The 26,368-nt window shown below is 30.3% G+C and overlaps 3 protein-coding genes across 3 annotated transcripts in view; 1 reads left to right on the top strand and 2 right to left on the bottom strand.

Moving 5' to 3' along the window:
• LOC111623584 (PR domain zinc finger protein 15-like) overlaps positions 1–25,419 on the bottom strand; it is a 74,325-nt gene extending 48,906 nt beyond the window's left edge. The window contains exons 1-2 of the mRNA XM_023366211.1: positions 25,295–25,419; positions 25,099–25,205 (exon numbers count right to left, since the gene is read on the bottom strand). The gene's annotated coding sequence lies outside the window, so the exon portion shown is untranslated. The remainder of the gene's footprint in view (positions 1–25,098; positions 25,206–25,294) is intronic.
• On the bottom strand, positions 14,549–16,276 carry LOC111623564. The gene has a single exon (XM_023366179.1). The coding sequence runs from the start codon at positions 16,274–16,276 to the stop codon at positions 14,549–14,551; it is 1,728 nt and encodes a 575-aa protein (XP_023221947.1).
• Positions 14,928–18,163, top strand: LOC111623583. The gene is made up of 2 exons (XM_023366210.1): positions 14,928–15,042; positions 16,771–18,163. Exon 2 carries the CDS (start codon positions 16,775–16,777, stop codon positions 17,987–17,989), a length of 1,215 nt encoding a protein of 404 aa, XP_023221978.1. The 5' UTR covers positions 14,928–15,042; positions 16,771–16,774; the 3' UTR covers positions 17,990–18,163.
• Positions 25,420–26,368: the final 949 nt, after the last annotated feature.

Raw genomic sequence — 26,368 nt, 5'->3', positions numbered from 1 at the left:
CAAGATAAATCAATTACATTCTAATAATTTGGTACTGAAAATTCAAGCAGTTAGCACCTATCAGCCTACTTCTATGTCCTCTTAATTTTGCAAGATAGCACATCTCTACCAAGATGTATAGAAAAACTATTTACAAGAATTAAAGTTGTATAGAAAACCATCTGTTGTTTATCCCATCTGAATCCTGGGACAGTTTCAAGATTGAGTTTTGAGCCTGCCCATGAGCAACCCTCATGAGCATGCCCAAAAGGTCAAATGGGCCTTCTCACACGTTTTCAACATGTTGGACAGAGTAAAAAAGTTAGATTATATAAAGCAAATCACTAGTGAGCATTGGTACTCAGAACCATGTTCAGGGGATTGATTAAAAATTATGAAATCTCTTTGGACATTCAAAAAGATATCAAACCATATGTAAATGTCAGATACAGTCATGAACTAAGAAAGATTCATAAAAACCTAGCAACTTCCAACATCAGGATTGCCTATAGGAGGAATCACAATTTTTGGCATGATTGTGTGTATAAAGTGTTTGGCTAGTTCCTGATATGGGGATATAAATTTTTGTACCAGAAACCACCATTTTTTTTGTATTCTGGAACCACTGGACCAATACAGAATCCTCAATGTTTTGAATATTTCTCTTAAGGATCAAAGATTTGATATTGAATTAGAATAGGAGCCACTTTGTGTTTGCACCAGGCTAAACTTGGGGAACACAAGCAAACATTCATAAAGACCAACCAATTACCACTTTAACTAACTGTGTCATAGCACTGGACACATAAGCTAACTGCAGGGAGATCATATCACTTAAAAAGGCTGGAAGTTTATATATATCTACATGACAATCTAGATGTATAATCATAAGAGTTTGAAGCTATTTCCAGTCCATAAAAGATTTTTTATGAAACCCTGTAGTGTATATTGTATTCTTTATTTTATATAGTATTATATTACACATTTGACTTGCCACTCAGGTTAATATTTTTATTTTGTAATGAATTTTAGAATTTTATATCTATTTTAAGTGCCCAGGTTCCAAATTTTTTAAAATCCTGTTCTTTTTATGTTCTTTAATGTACAGCACCTGTTTCTTATAGGAGTAACTTGATAAAGGCTTTTAACACTGGCCAAAAATTTGTTTGTAAAAATGTTTTTTGTAAACCAATTTTTGCTGTACTAGAATATAAAAACATTTGTATTGATATTTAAAATGTTAAAAAAGAAGCAAATTTATATTATTAACTGATAAAGGTAATTGTAATAAATATATGTTAAATCTTTTCAATCTTGTAAATTTCATTAGTTATTTGAAATCTGTATTTATCACGTGTCTGAGGTAACATGGTATTCTTAAGGGAGATAATTTTTTTTTTTTTTGTCTATTTTTATAATTTATCACATTTAATGTATTTTCAAAACAAAACATTACAAGCAATAATTATTACTTCCAATTTTTATTATATACAGGAATTATCATGAAAAATAATTGATTAACATCACAAATAGTTGCTACATATTAACATTATCTGTGAATCAAAATAAATTACAATCTAAGATTTATCAAAAGTTTATTAAAAACATATTTTCTAGAATAAATCAAACAAAATGTACTGAACTTAAAATTTGCATAAACAATTATTAATACCAAAAGACAGTGATCTTAAACTTTTATCTATCAATTATAATCCAAGGATATATGTATAATTGACAAATAATCAAATTCTTTGTTCAATAAAAGTTAAAAATAAATTATTATAAATTTTAGGGTTCTAAAAAGTAATCAATCAGTTAGATAATTTGCTTTTCTATGCACAAAATTCCAAAATTTGCATACTCTAGTTCTAGATGTATGACATAATTACCACACATTATAACAAATTGTAAAAAAAAAGTTTTTAGCTCTATGCTGTTATCAAAATACCATGCAGCATAGTTTTCTCAGGCTGATGTGGCATTTAAAATCAAAATCAATAAATCAATCAAAATCAAAATGTATTAATAAACATCCAACCATCTACCAAATTAATCAGGCAGAAATTATGCTACAAATATTAATTAGAAATTACATGATTAGAACAACTAGAGGTAGATGTTAGGTGCCAGCTCTTAATGAAAATAATAATTTAATTTTAACTTTTAGAATAATCTGGAAGAAAAGAATTTAATAAATTGGATTTCTTGGGATGTCTATTTTCAAAATGTATTTAGTTAAAAGCATTGCAAAACAAATGGAAGTGCAGCAGGTCCAGAATTTATGAAGTTTTATTGAAATGTGAAAATAGTCATAAAAAAAAAAATTGCCTTGAATGACCAAGTCTGTGAAGTGATTGAGATGATCAAGCAATTTTGCAGTTAGCATCTGACTGGGATAAACCACTGCATAAAACTGCCCATGCTTTACTCATTCCTGTGTCAAAGATAAAGTTTACCAATATTTCAATTCAAATATTTTTTGTTTTTGTAGTATAGAGAGGTTTCAAGTCAACATCACCAGTGATGTCATGAGTATGTGCAATTGTCTGGCACCATCTTTGTAGTTTGTTTATGTTTTATTTGTGTTTATGCATTTTACCATTTCTACATATAGAATATTGTTATAATGAAAATTTTAATTTAACATAATAAAAATTTTATCTATTTCAAAAGGAAAGATTCATTATAAGAAAATCTATACAAGCGTAAATTATTTATATTTTTGTAATCAATGAATACTGTATTATGTTAAACAATCTGGCAGCCTAATTTTAATGCTTGGTTTGTATGGTGCTATTACTCTACAGTTATTTCTTTTGTTTACTGTATTTTCATGGAATGACTGGCATGCCGCATAAAAATGAGGGAGACCAGCAAGCCAGTTAAACTCCAACTAAAATATAAAATTAATCAGATCTAACAAAACTAGTTGTTAATTAAACATTAAAGAAAACATTCTTCCAAGTACAATGAAATAATAATGTTATAATTTGACTGACTTAAAATCAGGAAAAACATTTTAGTTTACAAGACAATAAAACAATGACTTATTGACATTAGTAACAGTAGTAGTTAGTCAGTGTGGGCTACACTGACCATCTATCCCAACCTTAATAATACCACCTTCCTCAAATTTCACACAAGGCTGACGTTAATCAGTGTAAGCTGAAATAATTTACAGCAAGTTTCTTAAATTTAATATGTTTATTTTTGTATTTTTAAATCAAATAACAATAAAATACAGGTAAAAATAAAACACTTTTGGAATTCCACAAGTATATTACGTTGTTAAAAAGAGGACAAAATGAAGAAATTAAACATATAATTGTAGTTTTTGATGTAATGCTGACAGTTTCAGTTTTAGAATAACTCATTCATTTTTACATGATGTTACTCGGTTCATTTTTTTAATGCACCCTCTAGAGAGGGCTGTATAACATTACTTAAACAGGCATGCCTCTGGGATAAACCAGAATGATTTCATAGTCTCTCTGGATAGACCAGCATGTTGGTCATTCCACAAAAGTACAGTACAAATGATAGCTGCTCCCACTTGTTTGTTTTTCTCCACTTTCTTCAGAAGAATAAAATATTAGATGATATATAAAAGGGGATTAAAAAAAGTGATGTAAGGAATTAGTCCATCAACACTTTTTACATTTCTTAAAGACAAACAAAGAATTGTAAAATGTAGATCCAGAAGGCATAGGACCAAAGAGGAAAAAAAATTCATACTGAAGACAATGAATTAGACAAAGCTGTATGTAAGTGGTTTATTTATGCACCGTATGACAGCATAATGGAGAGAAAAACAGTTGAGAGACGACATTCAAGAATATTCTCCAGAAGCTATACTCAATGCTGATGAGACAGACTTGTTTTATAAACTGTTGGCTAACAAAACTCTTGTAAATATTTAAAGGTAAACACTGTAAAGGAGAAAACTTTCAAAGGAAAAACTAAGTGTACTTAAATATCACACAAAGAAACTAGATATTTACTAAGAGTAAAAATAAGAAAACACCAAAAATCCAGCAAGGAATACTTATTTAATGAGAAAAATATTTCAGCTGTTTTTAATGATCATCAGATTAATACATTCTAAAAAAGAACATGAAATAGAATATACAGTATATTTCAAAAATGAAGAATCATATATGTGATTAAACACTTGCAGTGTGGACAAAGGCAGTTGCTCATACAGAAATTAAGTCAAGTCCACAGAAATGAAAATAATATTCTAGTTTGTGTTCTTTTTTAGAATGTAATATTGCTATAATACAAAATCTTGAATGATAAACAGAATTTTCTAATTGGGTTCTATCATTAAACAAACATATAAAAGAGAAAAGAATATATTACTACAAGTACTTATTGATAATTGTTTAGCACACAAAAACCTCAGAAATATTAAACATATTCACATTATTTCCTTCCCTCCAATTTACACTTCCTATTGATCAAGAAATAACAAATGCAGCAAATATTCACAGATAATGCAACGAATACTGGCTAATATTGCAGTAGGCTGTGACTTTAATGTCAGCATTTCAAATGCAATTCAAATGTTCTATTCATCTGTAAATCACCAGGGCTGTGGAACAATGTTCCCTCTAAGCTGCGTGGCTGCACACTGCTCAAATTGTTGTCATGCATGAGAATTTATGTGCCATGTAGGCAAGCATGCGCACTGATTTCAACTGTTGTTTATTAATTTCTTACTCCGTCTGCGACATGATTATTGATATGTATATTTTGATTAAATACATTAAATCATTGACAAAAGATTATATTTTGTAAGGAAGTATATTTTAAAATGAATTTTAATCTTTATAATTAATTATTTTAGTTTTTAAAAGAAAAAAATAATATTTTCTATGTATCTGCTCAGAAAAAATTTTTTTGCTCAGAGAAATACATGGTCAGCTCAGGTACAAAAAAAATTAGAGGGAACATTGCTGTGGAGTCATTAGACCAAGTCCATGACTCCACTCATCTAATAATTATTTAAACTAGGACCATCATGCAATTTTATTGTATTGCACTAGAATTGAGGAATTGAAATGGTAATTAAAAATTTTTAAATTAATACTACTACATACAAATTATCTTTCACTCAATCTAACCCAGACACTGACATGGGTTTAAATGTGTATGTAAGGGCATGCATGTGTACACTTGCAATCTTAAGAAAATTGAATGGTTGCTGGCTGCACAAAAAGGCAATTCTTTTATTTGTTATCCATGGAGAAGTGATTCTTGCATCTGCAGGGCATGGACAAGCAAGCCTTACATTCACTTGGTGTCAATTGCTTTCTTCATCTTTGATGCCCATTTTCATTAAGTGCATGCAATGTTTTTGTTTTTAATTTTTGCTTTGATCCTACTGTATGTCAAAAACAGTCATGGACACCCATTTTTTATTACATTTTTGGATTCCTCATCACAATGGAAAATGGCAAAGTTTAGTCAAAATCAATTGATCAAATTTTGAGAACAAATACAATTCTGTAAGCCACATAGAAAAGGCTTTGCTAACACTCCATCTCAAATATATTTTTATTATATTAATCTGGAATGACATTTCTACCAAATGAATCATCAGTCAGGCTACTTTTAAAGTACTTTTTTAAGTGAATCACCAAGCATTCCTACCAAAACCACTGAAAATACTTTCTCACAGAGCTTTTCATTATTACTACTATCTTCATCATCATCTTCAACCATACATTGATTGACACAAAATCTTTTCCATCTGTGATTATAGTAAAACATTCAAAAACACTAGTTTAATCAGTTTCTTCTTAGCCATTTTGTACAGATCTTTTGATGATAAAAATTTAGAATTATATAATACAGAATGTATTTAAATATAAATTTCTATTTAAAAAAAAATCAAATCAGTAGTAATTAATGATATGCAAAGAAAGATCATGAAGTAGAGGAAATATCGTAAAATAAGATCTTGTATTACAAGAAGTTTGAGATTCCTATAATGCAAGATATCCACTTAATAGGATCATTAACCTAATATAAAGTACATAATAAAAAACAGGAGTTGGAAATCAGTCAATTTTTACTGATTAGCAATGAATTTGCTTTTGACTCAGACTCCACAACTCGTGGAAGTTAGAAGGAAGGTTATGCAATCCCAAATATTCAGGAAAATCTGAAACATTGTGTAGAATAGTTTATGCATAACACAGAACTATTTTTGTTTGTGCCATATTACTTTAAAGGGACAAAATTAACCCTTGAAAAAGGAGCATAGGTGAGCAACAAGGATACGGAAGAAAGACAATCGATGCACTTATAACAAGGCTGCAGAAACGGAATCAGCAACAAAGAAAAACTGAACAAAGGGAAAGAATTGTAATTAATTACCATCCATCTCTAAATAATTTTATTAAGAAAGTTGCCAGAAATAGGAATATAAAAATAATTTATAGACATAATCCTACAGTGTATAAGCTTCTAAAAAATGATAAGAGAAGATATGAAAATAATAGCATGACAGGAGTTTACTCGATACCTATGACAGACCATAGATTTAACTCTGATCTAATATATATATAGGAGCAATAATGCAGAACCTGAAGAAAAGGATTGATGAGCACAAATACTCAGTGAACAGGAGCGTTGATAACACGGTCCTTGCAGCATTTGCGAAGTAACAAGGAATAGCAGTATACTGGGATCAGGCAGCGATTATTAGACCTACAAGATCAATGCAAGCGGTGAAACACCTGGAGAAAGTTGAAATATACAAGGCACATATGACCGCGCAGTGCATCAATCACAGAGATGCTGAAGGTTTATCAACAACCTGGACGTCCTTTTATGATAACATGGATTAACTGTTGCAACTGTTTTTTATAGATTAACCAAATCTTTACGTTTTATGAGTAAGAGCATGCGCATTAGCATTAAGTTGTAAATAAGAAACCACATAAGCAGAGATAGTACTTGTTATATAATTTTTTGGTTTATTTTAATTAGTTTGGTTTAATCTTTACGATTTATGAGTACAGACATGTGCTTTTGTGTTAAGTTGTAAATAAGCGCTTTAAATTTTTGTATTTTTTTGAATACTTTGTTCGTTTTATGGTTCGAATTTTTAACTGAAGAAGATCACTTAAAATGGTCGAAAACGTTTTTAAAGCATTAAACATTATGCTGGAATAAAAAAAAGGTGTTTGTTTATTGTATTTAATTAATTCCAGTAAGCATTTATTTATTTCTTTATTAATGGCGATGCCGGCCAAGGTTTATAGGAAAGTAGTTCTTAAACCCTTGAAAAAATGTTGATTTCTTGTTTTTGCAAAATAACTGCTGATCAGTGAGAGATATTGAAAAAAATTTTAAAAAAGATGCAATTTTTTGGTTGTCTACAAAACTACATGTAGATAAGTATCAAAAGATGTCACTTTATGCCATTTAGATGTGAGGCTCTGGACAGGTCCGAACCCTCACTAAAATTCGCGTTAAAATAATTGTTTTAAAGAGAAAAAATATAGTAGTTAGAAATAGATTTTTATTTTATGAAAACACAACGCTAACTTTAAAACAATGGAAGAATGTAAGTCCGTCGACCATTTCCGGTTGGAGATCGAATTAAACTTCGATTTTGACCTCTCCCGCGCCCCCGAAAGGTTTCGNTCTCTTGCGAAATAGTAGAGATACATATAAACTTATACGAATAGAATAGTTTATAGAAAAATATATATGCGAATTTGCAAAAATTAGAATAAGTAGAATTATATAAGAATTTGAGAAAAAAAATTGATAAGATAATTTTAGAAAATATATCGAATAATCCGTAAAAATAGACGGACTAATAGAAATATAGAATAAATTCTGTAAATCCAGAAAAAGGATTATGCGATGTAGAAAAAAAAAAGTTATAATTGGTGCGAAACACTTGCTTATGAGTATCCATACGAGGAAGCAGAGAATCACTTTTTTGCGCTATTCTGTGAGTCTGATCCGTTTTAAAAGCGAGCGAGCGAATATTTTAATTAGAAGAAATGAATAGAAGACTTTGTAGAAATAGCGAGAAGAAATTATAAAGTAGCTGTTATATTTTGTGAAAATAGGAAAGTAGAAATGCGCATTAAAACTCAAATAATCCGCATGAAATCACTGGCTTTTTTGGTGATTGTAGGAGCGAAAATTTTGCACCCTTCTGTGAGATTAACAGAAAAAGGAGAACACGAATGACTTTAAAATTTAAGAATAATGCAGCGCGACGAAACGCGATCTTTTAATAATAAGAGGTATATAATTGCACGCGAAAGAAAAATAAAGGGAAAGTTAGAACAAAAAAAAAATCATAGTCCAAGGAGTAGTAGCATAAGGTTTCCTTTGGAAGACAGAACCTAAGATGACACTGTTTACGACGTAACTACATCATTTCCCCAAACCGAAGGTCGAAACAGATTATTGCTGCCAACTCGGATCAAACAAAGTATAAACTGTAAAAGGAGAGCTCTTTCTCTTTTGTTAAAGAGGACAGAGGTCACCTTAAATGAAATTGTTTCGAGATAAGAAAAACAATACAAATTATTTGTCGTGAATTGATAATGTCAATGTTACTTGATTGTAGATAACGGATGATACAATCCGATAATAAGGACAGAACAATGTGTTCTTCGGTGAAAATTTTGTTTAGAATTAAATATGTAATTTGGTTTGAACCTGCATTAATCGACAGGATATATATTTGTCGCGAATTGAAATTTGTCAATGGTATTTCCCAGAAAAAGTTCCCACGTGATATGATCATCATTAAGAAACATGTGATCCGATTGTGTTTAAACGAAAATTTTGATTGTAATTCGTTACAGAATATTGCTTGTACTTGTATTATTGAAACAGTTATTTTGTTATGGTGAGAAAACTCGCGTTTTGAAAGAAAAACAGAATTGTCGTGATTGAGTTTTCCTGTGAAGAACATTGGTTAAAGATAGAGTAATTCATATGGTTCAAATTTTAGGAAAATTTCCCTCATCCCAAAATTTATATGAAAAAGTAATTATATCAATCACAACCAAAAACTGGCTTAAATGCACCATTGTAAAGAGGAGTATAAAATGGAAGTAAAACGGAACACGAAGTTGAATAAGGACCTTGATTTGCAGTAATCTGCTTTGGAAGAAAACCAATGACAGAAAACTGTCACTTGTTCAATTGATAACAGCCCGAAATCACTTCCGAATTAATTTTCAATCAACCAATCGATTCTGGGAATCGTAGACTTAGAACAGTGACCTAGATTTGCGACTGACTGCATCCAAAAGATGACAAAGTTGTTACTTGTTCGAAGAACCGACACTCAGATATCAAGTTGATTCAAATAATCGAAAAACACTTCGTCAAATTTTCCCTGGAATTTTGAAGGAGGAGATAGAGCCAGCAACAAAAGTACTTAACTCGAAGTTAGGTCAACACTCCGTGTATCGGAACTGACGGCACCTAAGAAAGCTTTTACGTGCATTTTCCAAGTGTGACAGATAAAAAAGTTGTCCCTCTTTTAGGCTTTAATAGAATTTTGTGAATTATTTACGAATTATGTGAATTGCTCAGTCTAAAAACGAAAAAAAAAACAAGTTTTAGAAAACATTTGTCGAGCTTTTAAGTTGTTAAGATGTTATTCGATGACCGTGATTGCTNAAACACTAGTTTAATCAGTTTCTTCTTAGCCATTTTGTACAGATCTTTTGATGATAAAAATTTAGAATTATATAATACAGAATGTATTTAAATATAAATTTCTATTTAAAAAAAAATCAAATCAGTAGTAATTAATGATATGCAAAGAAAGATCATGAAGTAGAGGAAATATCGTAAAATAAGATCTTGTATTACAAGAAGTTTGAGATTCCTATAATGCAAGATATCCACTTAATAGGATCATTAACCTAATATAAAGTACATAATAAAAAACAGGAGTTGGAAATCAGTCAATTTTTACTGATTAGCAATGAATTTGCTTTTGACTCAGACTCCACAACTCGTGGAAGTTAGAAGGAAGGTTATGCAATCCCAAATATTCAGGAAAATCTGAAACATTGTGTAGAATAGTTTATGCATAACACAGAACTATTTTTGTTTGTGCCATATTACTTTAAAGGGACAAAATTAACCCTTGAAAAAGGAGCATAGGTGAGCAACAAGGATACGGAAGAAAGACAATCGATGCACTTATAACAAGGCTGCAGAAACGGAATCAGCAACAAAGAAAAACTGAACAAAGGGAAAGAATTGTAATTAATTACCATCCATCTCTAAATAATTTTATTAAGAAAGTTGCCAGAAATAGGAATATAAAAATAATTTATAGACATAATCCTACAGTGTATAAGCTTCTAAAAAATGATAAGAGAAGATATGAAAATAATAGCATGACAGGAGTTTACTCGATACCTATGACAGACCATAGATTTAACTCTGATCTAATATATATATAGGAGCAATAATGCAGAACCTGAAGAAAAGGATTGATGAGCACAAATACTCAGTGAACAGGAGCGTTGATAACACGGTCCTTGCAGCATTTGCGAAGTAACAAGGAATAGCAGTATACTGGGATCAGGCAGCGATTATTAGACCTACAAGATCAATGCAAGCGGTGAAACACCTGGAGAAAGTTGAAATATACAAGGCACATATGACCGCGCAGTGCATCAATCACAGAGATGCTGAAGGTTTATCAACAACCTGGACGTCCTTTTATGATAACATGGATTAACTGTTGCAACTGTTTTTTATAGATTAACCAAATCTTTACGTTTTATGAGTAAGAGCATGCGCATTAGCATTAAGTTGTAAATAAGAAACCACATAAGCAGAGATAGTACTTGTTATATAATTTTTTGGTTTATTTTAATTAGTTTGGTTTAATCTTTACGATTTATGAGTACAGACATGCGCTTTTGTGTTAAGTTGTAAATAAGCGCTTTAAATTTTTGTATTTTTTTGAATACTTTGTTCGTTTTATGGTTCGAATTTTTAACTGAAGAAGATCACTTAAAATGGTCGAAAACGTTTTTAAAGCATTAAACATTATGCTGGAATAAAAAAAAGGTGTTTGTTTATTGTATTTAATTAATTCCAGTAAGCATTTATTTATTTCTTTATTAATGGCGATGCCGGCCAAGGTTTATAGGAAAGTAGTTCTTAAACCCTTGAAAAAATGTTGATTTCTTGTTTTTGCAAAATAACTGCTGATCAGTGAGAGATATTGAAAAAAATTTTAAAAAAGATGCAATTTTTTGGTTGTCTACAAAACTACATGTAGATAAGTATCAAAAGATGTCACTTTATGCCATTTAGATGTGAGGCTCTGGACAGGTCCGAACCCTCACTAAAATTCGCGTTAAAATAATTGTTTTAAAGAGAAAAAATATAGTAGTTAGAAATAGATTTTTATTTTATGAAAACACAACGCTAACTTTAAAACAATGGAAGAATGTAAGTCCGTCGACCATTTCCGGTTGGAGTCCCGCGCCCCCGAAAGGTTTCGAATTGTCATCAGGTGACGACGGGAGACCAATCGGAAAGGGGAATCTGAGAGAAAACAGATAAAACCCCGGAAATTCGAGGACGCGACGGCTTCTTCTCCCGAAAGTTCCAAGTGACCGACCTGTTGTTGTGTGTGTGTCTCGCACCCATCTTCGTCTCCATCTCCCGACCTCGGATCGACAACTTTCCATCAACGGAAGTCGACCGCATCGTCCCGGAGTCATCGAGACGTGATGGAATGGTTCATTCGCGAACAAGGGACACTACTTCAAAATGGGACTATCTTGGAAAGGAGAGGAAGACCCAGAGGCCGCAGCCGCCGCAGAACTTCCAAGATCGCGGAAATCTTGTAAGCTTCTTTCGTGTTTAATAAACGGTTGTGTTGTTTGTAAACGAAGCATCTATCTCTGACTCAACTGCTTCCACATGTTGATTGTTACCGCTCGGCAATCCAAACGGCAAGGGAGACGACGACGATATATATCACATATTATCGTTCGTCGAAAGTTTTTAAATTTCTCCCCCCTTGGCCCCCACATAGACATAAATTGTAATAATGTCAAATTGTTGCTTATTTATCTTGTAGTTTGCAAATTAGTCTAATAAAATAACACCTCAAGTAATGTATGTAAATTGCTGTATGAAAAGAGATTGTAAATTTATATGAAAATACTTCTTCATAAAGTACAAAAACTCAATTTTAAGGGTTGGTGGTGGGGTAACTTGAAAAACATGAATTTTTCAATATTTATCTATATTCAGACTTGTAATAATAAAAAAAAAAAAAGATGCAACTTTTGTTTAAACATTTTCTTAATCTTTCATTTTTTGATCAGCAGATATTCAGCATAAACAAGAAATTCACATTTTTTTCCTTCAAGAGATGATTTACCCCTCAAACTATAATATGGCACAAACAAAAATAGTTTTGTGTTACAGATTAACTATTCTATTTGTACATAATGTTCAGATTTCTTTAAATTTCTGAGTTGCCTAAACTCCCTTGTAAGTACAATTGCAACTCACTTTTCTAAACTAGTTATTGTAATGATAGTCAACAAAGAAACTGAAGATGAAGACTATGATACAGATATTGTAAACTACTGAGAACATTTATGCCAGAAGGTAAACATGCAGAAAGAAGTTTAAAAACTTCATTGAAGTAGATAAAGATGCCACTTATATTGAAGCAAGCAAAAGATACTGTGGTAGAAATACTATTAGAACATGATTCTAATGATTTTGATGAACAAGAGAAGGAGAATGAATTTGTAGATGAATCAAAAATTATGATTTCAGATGCAGTCAACATGGAATAATGGTATCTTCATTTTTCAAGACAAAATTATGTGCCAATGGTATACTGGAATGCTGTGACATAGTGCAAGATTCTATTGAAAAAAAACTTTGAGTAAACAAACAAAAAACACAAAAATTACTACTCTTTCAATGGAAAGTAATGGCTTTGTACAGCAACAACAGAGAGGCAGGCTATCAGTACTATTTAAGCTCAAAATATTTCTGATAACTAGATTTTTATTATAAATTAGCTTGTTACACTGGCTTTGCTGAGTTTATAAAGTACCCATTGCAGTTATTGTTACACCAGCATTACTAATCATAAATTTCAAAAATGTATGTGGTAAAATCCATTTTTAAAAAATATTATCCGAATGTCTTAAAATTAGTTTGGTTTATTTGATTATAGCAATGTGACACAATGGATGATTCTGCTACAGGGAAGACTTTTATGGAAAATTGGCTCCTATTTAGGTGTTACTAACATGAAGAAAACCCAGAAAACTCCATATGGCCAGTCTGTTGGTAATGTGCAAAACTACAACCAAGTATCAGTGTTTGGTGGTTTTATCTACTTGGCCACTGACGAGGACTTATTATCAATACAATTAAGATAGTATCATTCAGAAATGAAAGGGCCCAAGTTGTTAATGTGAAAATTTATTCATATATTGGGTTGTTTGGAAAGTAATTTTGTTTTTTTTTTTTACCACCAGAAGAATTAGTTGTATTTTTACTTGCCAATTTCATTTTAAACAATATTGTCATTATATATTTTGACAGCTGACATTTCAAAACTTATTTGTAAAAAGTTTTGTTCGATTCCATACAATATTTTTTTTAGTGTCCCATAAAATATAGTAAATCGAAAGCAGCATTTTCGGCACATTTTGCTTTTTTATTACCAAAAAAAATTAAAATGCTGTTCAAGCAAGAAAAAAATTGTGTGACATGTTTGGAGATAATGTGTTGACAGAAGAGTGCCAAAACTGGTTTAAAAAATTTCGTTCTGGCAATTTCAATATTGAAGATGCACCATGTTCTGGATGGCCAGCTGAAGCCAATGAAAACAAAATAAAGGTACTGATTGAAGCAAACTGCCGAATAACAACACGTGAAATCACTAAGATTAAATTTGTCGAATTGAACCATTATGGTCATTTGAAATGATTTGGTTTCATTTCAAAGCTCAATATATGGGTTCCACATGTTCTTAAAGAAAGAGATGGTCTCTTTGGTGGATTTTAAGGGAATTTTTTTTTAGCTTAATTTGATAATTCCGCAATTGATTCGAAAGTGTACTGCATCTCTCTCTCTCTCTTCGTAGACTGTATATCATAATAATTACACTACTCACAAGCCTTATATAATACAGCCAAATTTATTATAACACTTCAAACGTTTTCGGACATCTTTAATGCCCTTTTTCAAGAACGAACCAACGAAAATCGAATATTGGCGAATTCATAAAAACGATAAATGCGTTTTGGAACGCTTTTTAAACAAACTCTTATTGCGCAGAATCGTGCCGTTTGTTTACCGTTACAAATAAACGCAATAAAAAATACTACCAATAACCACTAATACGATACATCAAACCATACATATATGAACCTAACATAAATAAAGACAACAATGCTAAATATAACCATAAAATCACTAATAATAATGCACGTGTAGCCCGATTGCACCTTTCATATGCATGCTTTTCCAAAATTCGTCTTGCTATTTCTATTATTTCGCTCCGTTATATTAAGCTCGATCTCCATGCTTCCGATATTTTACTTGCTTCTCTAAAGTTAATTGCTTGTCCTTCTTGACTATTTTTACAAATATGCCACGCCTCTGCGTATTTGAGATGCCTTTTGTCGTGAATTTTTTGTACTAACTTTGCCTTATCCCACTCTGCTTTAACTTCTGTAGGGTCTGCTAGGATGTATGTCGCTAGCGCTGTGACTGGCTGCTCATTTCGTATGTTTCGTTTGTGCTCTATCATTCTTTCTTTGAGCGATCTCCCTGTAGCTCCAATGTAAAACAGCTCTTTCTGTCGCCTTTTATCTGTTATTGGAACTCTGTATACTCCGGGAAGAAGGTTTCCGTCTACCTCGTCTTTGTCTGTTCTTAACATTTGGTAAACTGTTGGATTCCTTTTGTAAATTATTTTCTTTTTTGTTGCTGCTCCTATTCTTTTGTATATATTGTTTAACTGCGCCCTGTACTCCATCATCGTATACTCTTCCCTTTTATTTCTTAGATTGAGCTCGTTGCTGCCTGTTTTTGTTTTGTTGGTTATAGCCTTAATGTTAACCCCAAACTGCCTTGCTAGCTTTTTTATATATTGCATCTCTTCATTTCTATCTTGCCTTTTGCTACAGTGCGAGTGCGCTCTTGCTATGAGCGCCCTGAAAGCTGCAAGTTTATAGGTTGCTGGGTCGTGAGAATTCCAGGGAATAAATAATGGGTTATATGTAGGCTTTCTGTACACCTTTGTAGTTATATCCCCTTTATCTATTTGTAATGATAAATCCAGAAAATGTATAATTTTATCATTTTCTTGTTCCAGCTCAATCTCTAGGCCAAAATTGTTGTCATTGATGTCTTTTATAAATTGCTGTAGTATTGGTTTTGCTTTCCATATGATAAGCACGTCGTCGACATACCGAGCATATAATACGATTTGCATTCCATATTTTGGTATGATGTTGTTCTCTAATGTTCTTAAAACCATTTCACATAGCGTACCTGCTATTGGGCTTCCCATTGCTACACCTTTCTGCTGCGCATATGTGACTCCTTTGAAGTTAAATATCGACGAATATGTGGTTAGATGCGTCAGCTCTAGTATCTGTTTTCTCTTCTTTTCTGTATTTTTGATTTTGTTTAACAAGAAATCTCTTAAGTGGCAAAAACAAGGCTCTAGTTTAATGGATGGATATAACGCTTTAAAATCCAATACTGTCATATAACTTACTTCTTGTGGTTTTATAGTTTTCAATTTATGGAGCAGCTCTAGAGGATTTTTTATGCTGTAATTGTGCGTGGGCAAGTGCGTGTTAATAAAGCCTTTAAGTAATCTTTCCAATATTATTGTAGGTGAATCTCCTTTATCTACGACTGGCCTAATACTTTTTCCGATTTTATGCGTCTTAGCAAATCCGAAGAGTCTCGGCATGGATGGAGAGGTGACTACTATTTTCGTCATACCCAGCTCTTTTGCAAGTGGTGTTTTAGCGAATTGCTTGATTCTTGTTTGCAGTCTCTCCAAAGCACGTGGGTGCGCAGTAATACATTTTGTTTCATTTATGTATTTCAGCAACAGTTCATCATATGTATTTCTTTTCATGATTACTACATCCTTTGATTTGTCGGCTCTTGTAAGTACTAAGTTATTATCTTTCAGCCATTGTTTGCTTTTTTTGATATTCATCCATGTTTGATTGCTGTCTCGTTTCTTATTGCTCTTAAAATAAAGCATATAAATAAGAAACGAGACAGCAATCAAACATGGATGAATATCAAAAAAAGCAAACAATGGCTGAAAGATAATAACTTAGTACTTACAAGAGCCGACAAATCAAAGGATGTAGTAATCATGAAAAGAAATACATATGATGAACTGTTGCTGAAATACATAAATGAAACAAAATGTATTACTGCGCACCCACGTGCTTTGGAGAGACTGCAAACAAGAATCAAGCAATTCGCTAAAACACCACTTGCAAAAGAGCTGGGTATGACGAAAATAGTAGTCACCTCTCCATCCATGCCGAGACTCTTCGGATTTGCTAAGACGCATAAAATCGGAAAAAGTATTAGGCCAGTCGTAGATAAAGGAGATTCACCTACAATAATATTGGAAAGATTACTTAAAGGCTTTATTAACACGCACTTGCCCACGCACAATTACAGCATAAAAAATCCTCTAGAGCTGCTCCATAAATTGAAAAATATAAAACCACAAGAAGTAAGTTATATGACAGTATTGGATTTTAAAGCGTTATATCCATCCATTAAACTAGAGCCTTGTTTTTGCCACTTAAGAGATTTCTTGTTAAACAAAATCAAAAATACAGAAAAGAAGAGAAAACAGATACTAGAGCTGACGCATCTAACCACATATTCGTCGATATTTAACTTCAAAGGAGTCACATATGCGCAGCAGAAAGGTGTAGCAATGGGAAGCCCAATAGCAGGTACGCTATGTGAAATGGTTTTAAGAACATTAGAGAACAACATCATACCAAAATATGGAATGCAAATCGTATTATATGCTCGGTATGTCGACGACGTGCTTATCATATGGAAAGCAAAACCAATACTACAGCAATTTATAAAAGACATCAATGACAACAATTTTGGCCTAGAGATTGAGCTGGAACAAGAAAATGATAAAATTATACATTTTCTGGATTTATCATTACAAATAGATAAAGGGGATATAACTACAAAGGTGTACAGAAAGCCTACATATAACCCATTATTTATTCCCTGGAATTCTCACGACCCAGCAACCTATAAACTTGCAGCTTTCAGGGCGCTCATAGCAAGAGCGCACTCGCACTGTAGCAAAAGGCAAGATAGAAATGAAGAGATGCAATATATAAAAAAGCTAGCAAGGCAGTTTGGGGTTAACATTAAGGCTATAACCAACAAAACAAAAACAGGCAGCAACGAGCTCAATCTAAGAAATAAAAGGGAAGAGTATACGATGATGGAGTACAGGGCGCAGTTAAATAATATATACAAAAGAATAGGAGCAGCAACAAAAAAGAAAATAATTTACAAAAGAAATCCAACAGTTTACCAAATGTTAAGAACAGACAAAGACGAGGTAGACGGAAACCTTCTGCCCGGAGTATACAGAGTTCCAATAACAGATAAAAGGCGACAGAAAGAGCTGTTTTACATTGGAGCTACAGGGAGATCGCTCAAAGAAAGAATGATAGAGCACAAACGAAACATACGAAATGAGCAGCCAGTCACAGCGCTAGCGACATACATCCTAGCAGACCCTACAGAAGTTAAAGCAGAGTGGGATAAGGCAAAGTTAATACAAAAAATTCACGACAAAAGGCATCTCAAATACGCAGAGGCGTGGCATATTTGTAAAAATAGTCAAGAAGGACAAGCAATTAACTTTAGAGAAGCAAGTAAAATATCGGAAGCATGGAGATCGAGCTTAATATAACGGAGCGAAATAATAGAAATAGCAAGACAAATTTTGGAAAAGCATGCATATGAAAGGTGCAATCGGGCTACACGTGCATTATTATTAGTGATTTTATGGTTATATTTAGCATTGTTGTCTTTATTTATGTTAGGTTCATATATGTATGGTTTGATGTATCGTATTAGTGGTTATTGGTAGTATTTTTTATTGCGTTTATTTTTAACGGTAAACAAACGGCACGATTCTGCGCAATAAGAGTTTGTTTAAAAAGCGTTCCAAAACGCATTTATCGTTTTTATGAATTCGCCAATATTCGATTTTCGTTGGTTCGTTCTTGAAAAAGGGCATTAAAGATGTCCGAAAACGTTTGAAGTGTTATAATAAATTTGGCTGTATTATATAAGGCTTGTGAGTAGTGTAATTAGAAAGTGTACTGCCATCAAATGGACAAATTGAATGATACCATCAAACAGAAAAGGCCAGAATTGATCAACAGAAAAGGGATAGTGTTTCATTATGATAATGCCAGATCTGACACAAGTTTGTTAATTTGTCAGAAATTGTTACAGCTTGGATGGGATGTGCTACCAAACCCATCATATTTGGCAAATCTGGCACCCTCAAATTATTACTTGTTCCAGTCTTACAAATTTTTTAAATGATAAAACATTTTCTTCAAATGAGGATGTCAAAAATCACTTTTATCAGTTTTTTGTAAGCAAAGATCAAAACTTCTATGAATGTACTACCAGAAAGATGGCAACAGATATTGGTCTTCAACAGATATTCAATAAAATATTTATATATTACAGGTATACCTACAGTGACCATATGTCCTTTATTTTCCCCCAAAAAATATGGTCACTGTAGGTATACCTTGAGTTATGTCATTCTCGATTATACGTCGTTTGTCAAAAAATATACGGAAAAATAAAAATCAAGTTTAAGTCATTTTATTCGACTTTACGTCCATCCGCCACAAATATTGAAGTCATTATATCACTAGAAAAGCATTAAAGCGCACAAAATTATATTAAAATATGTACATTTACAGTAAATGTTAATATAATCATAAATCCTAGAGAATGAAACATGAAAACATTCATGTTTCTGTGTTGTTGTGTTATTTAGCGGTCTTTAAGTGCTCAATATTGGTGTTTTCCAATATCTACCGTTTGGCGTCGTTGTCAGCGCCACTCGATGTTGGTAAATTTACTATAAATTAGTTTATTTTCTACTGTCGCAAGATAATTTTAATAACTATATTTGTTATTTAATCTTACAAAATCATCTTATTTTATAATGTCTTAGAGCAAATCACATTCTCAAATAGAGTCCGCAATGTACTGCTAACATCGTCAAATTGTAAACATGTACGGTACATTTACAAGTATGTACTGTACGTTCTGTACATGAATTCGTAAATTTAGATTACTTTTTTCCTGTACTATATNGTTAACAATAAAAAGATGTTTATTTTACTTTAATTGCTTTTTTCATTTTCTTATCCATATGCATTTAATTTTCTTTCTTTGGCCTGTTTTTCTTTTAATATATTTTATCTTTTAAAATTTTTAGAAATAAAGTTATTTTTATCCATTTTAACTAAATAACTGATCTCATTAAATTATTTACTATTAAATGTTAAATAATTATTTTCTGATTCCTCCATAACAAGAAAACTAAAACAACTGCCCACCAGTGGCTGAGTGGATAAAACCACTGAACACTGGTCACTGGTAGTGGGTTTGCACCTCACCAATAGGCTAGCCATGTAAAGTTTTCCAGGTTTTCTTCACATTAGTAACTAAGTGTTACTAATTTACTAAAGTGTTACTACTTACTAAAGAGGGACTATTTTTCCATAAGACCTCCTGGGAGGCATTCCTCCCTTGGCAGATCAACCAAGTGTTGCATTGTTTATACAAATAAAAATAAAAAGTTCAAATTTATAATAGGATAAACATATGTCATCTCATTCTAACTAAAGCTATATTAAGAGAAAATTATAATGCAATATACAACTGAAATTAATGTTTTAATTTGAAATTAGTTTATTATCTAGTGAGGCCTATATTTTAATTCAAAACATTTAAAATCATATAATTACAGGACTGCAAGGTATTCTTAACGTAACTAAAATTTTAAATTTTTATTGCAAATGCTTTATTGAAATTATTATAAAAAATAGATATATCTTAATTTAAAATAAAAGTTTGTTTATCTTCTGTCTTTCTTTAAATTTATGCTTAATATAAAAATAAAAAGTTCAAATTTATAATAAAAATAAAAATAAAAAGTTCAAATTTATAATAGGATAAACATATGTCATCTCATTCTAACTAAAGCTATATTAAGAGAAAATTATAATGCAATATACAACTGAAATTAATGTTTTAATTTGAAATTAGTTTATTATCTAGTTTATTATCTGTTATAGTTTATTATCTAGTTTATTATCTGTTAGTTTTTCCAACTTAATTTGCTTTATAAATTTAATTTTAATATTTAAAAAAAAACAAACAAAAAAACAGCTCCCATCAGCATATATACACTGTATAAAATCATAAAGTGATAATTAATTTAACATTATTCAAAATCCCAGCATATAATGCAAAATGAAATTATTCTAAAACAATGAATATAGTATGTGAAGTATTATTACTAAATACTTCATATTGAATAATGCTAAATAATAATATGATTTTATAATTATTTGTTTTCTTAGTTTTACACCATAAAAATAGCAGAAATTTCCATAAGAATGGATATACACTAATTAAAAAATCCTAACAAATTTTGCTTTTTACATGTAGCGCCAATAGATGGTGCTACATGTAAAAAAGCAAATCAAATGTAGATAGAAATTGATATAAAGATAATCAATCAATATTTTGCAATGGTAAGTATGACAGTATCTAAGTTGGATGTATGTTAACACAACTGCTGAGTTTCATAGCAATTGGTCAAATAGCCTAGGAGTGCATAGCAAATAAAAAAGACAGCCTCATTTATATATACAGTATAGATATATATTCTGTATTTAATATAACTTAAGTTATAAAAGTGTAGTATTTTGTTCCAAATAAAATGTATGTAATAAGTTGTATTTCTAAAAACTTTTTACTTTAAAATGTGTTTTTTTTTATTGTGAATACATTTTTTCATCATTCTCCTTTCTACTTTATTTCAAAGAAAGAAATTTCATTAGAAAAAAATATTTTGGCAGCCCCNATAGATATATATTCTGTATTTAATATAACTTAAGTTATAAAAGTGTAGTATTTTGTTCCAAATAAAATGTATGTAATAAGTTGTATTTCTAAAAACTTTTTACTTTAAAATGTGTTTTTTTTTTATTGTGAATACATTTTTTCATCATTCTCCTTTCTACTTTATTTCAAAGAAAGAAATTTCATTAGAAAAAAATATTTTGGCAGCCCCACAATATCATTATGCTAACATTTCACTGTTTTATCTACATCTTTAACAGAATGTAGAATTCATAATTTGGAGTATAAAGTGCTTAATTTCCACACACTATTCAAAATTCTACTATTTACATTCAATACATGGCATTTCAATACATTACATTCATTATGATCATATATGACATTTTGATAGTACAGCCAGTTACATATGAAAATTTCATAACATTTCATGATAAAATCATATCTATGATATTGTTCCCAGCAAATAATACTCTATCTTGTTTTTCTAATTAGCAATTCACAAGTAGAAAGTAAATAATTTCAAGCTAGAGAGAATCTACAAAAAATTATTTTTAAGGTTTTCAAATTCACTATTTTATTTCCTAAATACTACTGCAAATACTGATAAATGCTATAGAGCAAAATTTTTAAAAATTGTTTAAAATTTTACTATTCGTTTCAAAGTTTTAATTCACAACATTTTTTATTCAAAGAGGTTAATAGTAATGTCCCATTTTGATATTATTATTAATAAATACTTGGATTTTGATTTGGTGCTGATTAGAGGTGATAAATTGTTTCCTCTCATTTTCTTATTTAGTATTTTTGGATTTTTTCAGTTTCAGAATTTTTATATATTAAAATTTCTGATACTTAAAAATTTCAGATTGAAAACTCTCTAGATCAGCAATCTAAAAACTTATTTTTAGCCAATCAGCAATCTGCTTGTGGCATAGTACTCTCTCAGTAATAGGAGATAATGACCAGATACAGCTCCTGGTTAGATTTATAAATTTTTTAATCAGCTTCATATGTCACTTATTTTTATGATTTTCACAATACAGATGGAGATTTGGGCTACTAATCAAACTTTCTGAATTTAAAGCATTAAAGAAATAAAATCAATGTAATTTTACTTCTGCTTAAATTTAAAAAAAAATCATTAAATTTATTAATTTTTGTTATTAAACACTCAAATCAATAAATTTTAATACTAGTCAATATAACTGACATTAAATATTTAAAAATGGATAAAAAAATTGTAATGGATAAAATGGATAAAAATGGGAAAAAAAAAATGGATAAAAAAATTTTAAAAGAAAATATAGAAAATGTCTTCAAGCTAAAACACTCAATTGGCACTGATTCTGAGATAATGAATTATAACATTAAACAGTTAACAATAAAAAGATGTTTATTTTACTTTAATTGCTTTTTTCATTTTCTTATCCATATGCATTTAATTTTCTTTCTTTGGCCTGTTTTTCTTTTAATATATTTTATCTTTTAAAATTTTTAGAAATAAAGTTATTTTTATCCATTTTAACTAAATAACTGATCTCATTAAATTATTTACTATTAAATGTTAAATAATTATTTTCTGATTCCTCCATAACAAGAAAACTAAAACAACTGCCCACCAGTGGCTGAGTGGATAAAACCACTGAACACTGGTCACTGGTAGTGGGTTTGCACCTCACCAATAGGCTAGCCATGTAAAGTTTTCCAGGTTTTCTTCACATTAGTAACTAAGTGTTACTAATTTACTAAAGTGTTACTACTTACTAAAGAGGGACTATTTTTCCATAAGACCTCCTGGGAGGCATTCCTCCCTTGGCAGATCAACCAAGTGTTGCATTGTTTATACAAATAAAAATAAAAAGTTCAAATTTATAATAGGATAAACATATGTCATCTCATTCTAACTAAAGCTATATTAAGAGAAAATTATAATGCAATATACAACTGAAATTAATGTTTTAATTTGAAATTAGTTTATTATCTAGTGAGGCCTATATTTTAATTCAAAACATTTAAAATCATATAATTACAGGACTGCAAGGTATTCTTAACGTAACTAAAATTTTAAATTTTTATTGCAAATGCTTTATTGAAATTATTATAAAAAATAGATATATCTTAATTTAAAATAAAAGTTTGTTTATCTTCTGTCTTTCTTTAAATTTATGCTTAATATAACTTAGTTTTTCCAACTTAATTTGCTTTATAAATTTAATTTTAATATTTAAAAAAAAAACAAACAAAAAAACAGCTCCCATCAGCATATATACACTGTATAAAATCATAAAGTGATAATTAATTTAACATTATTCAAAATCCCAGCATATAATGCAAAATGAAATTATTCTAAAACAATGAATATAGTATGTGAAGTATTATTACTAAATACTTCATATTGAATAATGCTAAATAATAATATGATTTTATAATTATTTGTTTTCTTAGTTTTACACCATAAAAATAGCAGAAATTTCCATAAGAATGGATATACACTAATTAAAAAATCCTAACAAATTACAATACATTAAAAACGACACAGGTATATATGAAGAAATTTTAAAACTGATTTTTCATTTTTTAAACCTTTTCTAGACAAAAATTTGGAACATTTTTTTATGAAAGTTTACAAAATGTTCCAAAATATTTGGAACAACAAAAAATATATATTTTATCAAAATCATATATAATTAACAAAAGTAACTTGCATTACAATTTAAATCTAATAAATTTATATAATTTGTAATTTTATAGGCCTAACTTCCTGGAGGAAAATTCTACCAATTTCCAATTAATTCAACACACAAATGAAAGTTATAACATCTATTGTAAATGAAATATGAAAATAAACTTATAATAAACTAATACTCTTTTTAACACTTATTTTTTCAACTAAATAGCAATTAAAACATTAAACACATAAATTTACTATTAACATATTTACCTAATATATATTTATAACTTATTTATACATTAAGTAATTTTAAATATCAACATTCAATTTATTAAGTTCCTAAAACAATGTTTCTTTTTTAAACATTTGTGCTTTCAAGCTGAAGATGAACTAAAATAGGTTGGAAATATTTCTTTTGTAATAAATAAATTTGGCTTNATATATATATATATATATATTTTTTAGATTTATCCATTGTTATTCTCAACACAAGATTTGTCTAATAAAGACACAGGTCTATCATTAAGTAAATCTTATTTAAAAATTCACTATTATACCCAAATTTACTAGTTTTAAGGTAGAAGTTACTTTTAGGTATTTTGTGTATTTATACATCTGTAAATAAATGACCTGAAGGTAACTTCTACTAGTTTTAATTGTATTCACAGCTGAACCAAAATATAATTTCTCAAATATTGATTATTACTTTAAATGAAGATCGATTAACCGTTTTCGGTTACTAAAATGATTGAATCGTCAAACAGTAAAATAATCTGAATCATAAAATTTCGGTCAGTGGAAATTAAGTCGGAAAGATTTCGTTGATTCATTGGTTGTTGTTTGAACTGAAAAGAGACAGTAGCGAGTTGTATGGCCCCAAACGTATAACTACCAACGGCAAACACTAATTTCATCAATGTATGCTAACGTCTTGAAACTATAGAAATTTAAAAGATTCGGCAACATTCAACATCAATTATTTCGTTTCTGTTGCGTTCAAGACTGAAAAGAGGTTCGTAAGCGCCATCTGCATCAATGATGAGCGCCATCTGCAGCTTGTCCTTTCGTCCTTCCGTCGCCATCTTGCCACGGAACCAGACTGATCAGAGATTACGTTGTTGACTGAAAACTTCGAGTAGTATAAAACCTCGTTGTATTCTAATTCATTTCGAGAAGAATTTCGTGACCCGGATAAAAGCAAATCGTTTGTATTATATACTTACATCGGTAATTCGTCAGTGCGGCGTTGCTTCGCAACGAGTCGTTGTTAGCGAATAGTTGTCCTTGACGACGATTGCACTGGACGTCGTAGGGATGTTCGAAGTCGGTTCTGTTCGAGTAAAATAATTGTTTGTAAATTTACGAACTGAAAAATGATAAATTCAAGACCTAAAAAAGTATTTTAAATTTATCTTTTACCTTGTTAAATTGGTTAACGCTTGAGGGCGTTGTCAGCGTCCATCATGGCGCACATGATCTCCTGCCAGTTCAAGTAAAGAATAGAGGTTTAATGCGCATGTGCTGGATAGCTGCAACCAAGCTATCGTCTGACTCGAGGAGGAAAAAGCGAAAACAACTGTCTGCCATTAATAGACCATTTGCGCAAGTTTAATAATTACTTTGAACCTAAAATCAATCATTCGAAGATGATAAATTGTTTATATAATTAAAAATTACGTGTTCTGTATGAAAATCCGTTTGCTAAATTATATTTTTTTCAAAATATTCAATACAAATTACACAATTAAAAAATCCAGAAAGGTCATTTTTATTATACACGATTCTTTTTAAGATTATTTTCAAAATGGTTAATCTCATCCGTTCTTTAAAGTTGTCAAAAAAATTCAAGTATCAGATTGTAATACAATCTTTAAAAATGTACAGTTTATATTTTCAGATACAAGGAAACAGAATTAAATAATCGATAAATAATCGCAAGTCGCAAATTATTAATTTAGGTCATTTCGAAATGATTTTATGCATTGGTAATCCGTTTACAAAATCATTTCCGATTTTTGCAGTAGTTTTAAAATGACTAACGTTTTATTCGTAGTAAAATATATATATATATTTTTATTTCCTATTAAATAGTTATACAATTGGATCTTTGGAGATTCTAAACTTTGGTTAAGCATCGTTGACTTTCATGCTTCATTGTAAACAATTCTGTAATCCATCAAAAATATTCCTTATCAAGATTTCGTTAATAATAATTATAATAAAGAATTGTATTTTGTTGAAAAATATGCAATGCAAAAAGAATTTATGATTTTATATTCCAATTTTACAGAGTAACCCTCGAAAAATTTGTTCTAAAGGAGGAATTTATAACCTTTTATTGCAGAACACGCTAATGGATTGGCCAATGAGTATAGATTAGTCAATGCACATTATAATTATTTATACTTATACATTACAACAATATTTTTATACATCGTTTACGTTTAAAGTTCGTTATTATGTTTTCAAAGCATTGAATTTAATGGGCTTTAG

This window comes from Centruroides sculpturatus, unplaced genomic scaffold (genome assembly GCF_000671375.1).
Source record: "Centruroides sculpturatus isolate CEXI.00-Female unplaced genomic scaffold, Cexi_2.0 scaffold16, whole genome shotgun sequence".
NCBI lineage: Eukaryota > Metazoa > Arthropoda > Arachnida > Scorpiones > Buthidae > Centruroides > Centruroides sculpturatus.
The sequence above is the reverse complement of the archived record's forward strand: the minus strand, read 5'-3'. Positions and strand labels throughout refer to the sequence as shown.

Excerpts from the sequence above, each read along its gene's own strand:
- LOC111623583 (XM_023366210.1), top strand. The coding sequence starts at position 16,775 with ATGACAGTATTGGATTTTAAAGCGTTATATCCATCCATTAAACTAGAG.
- LOC111623564 (XM_023366179.1), bottom strand. The coding sequence starts at position 16,276 with ATGCTTTATTTTAAGAGCAATAAGAAACGAGACAGCAATCAAACATGG.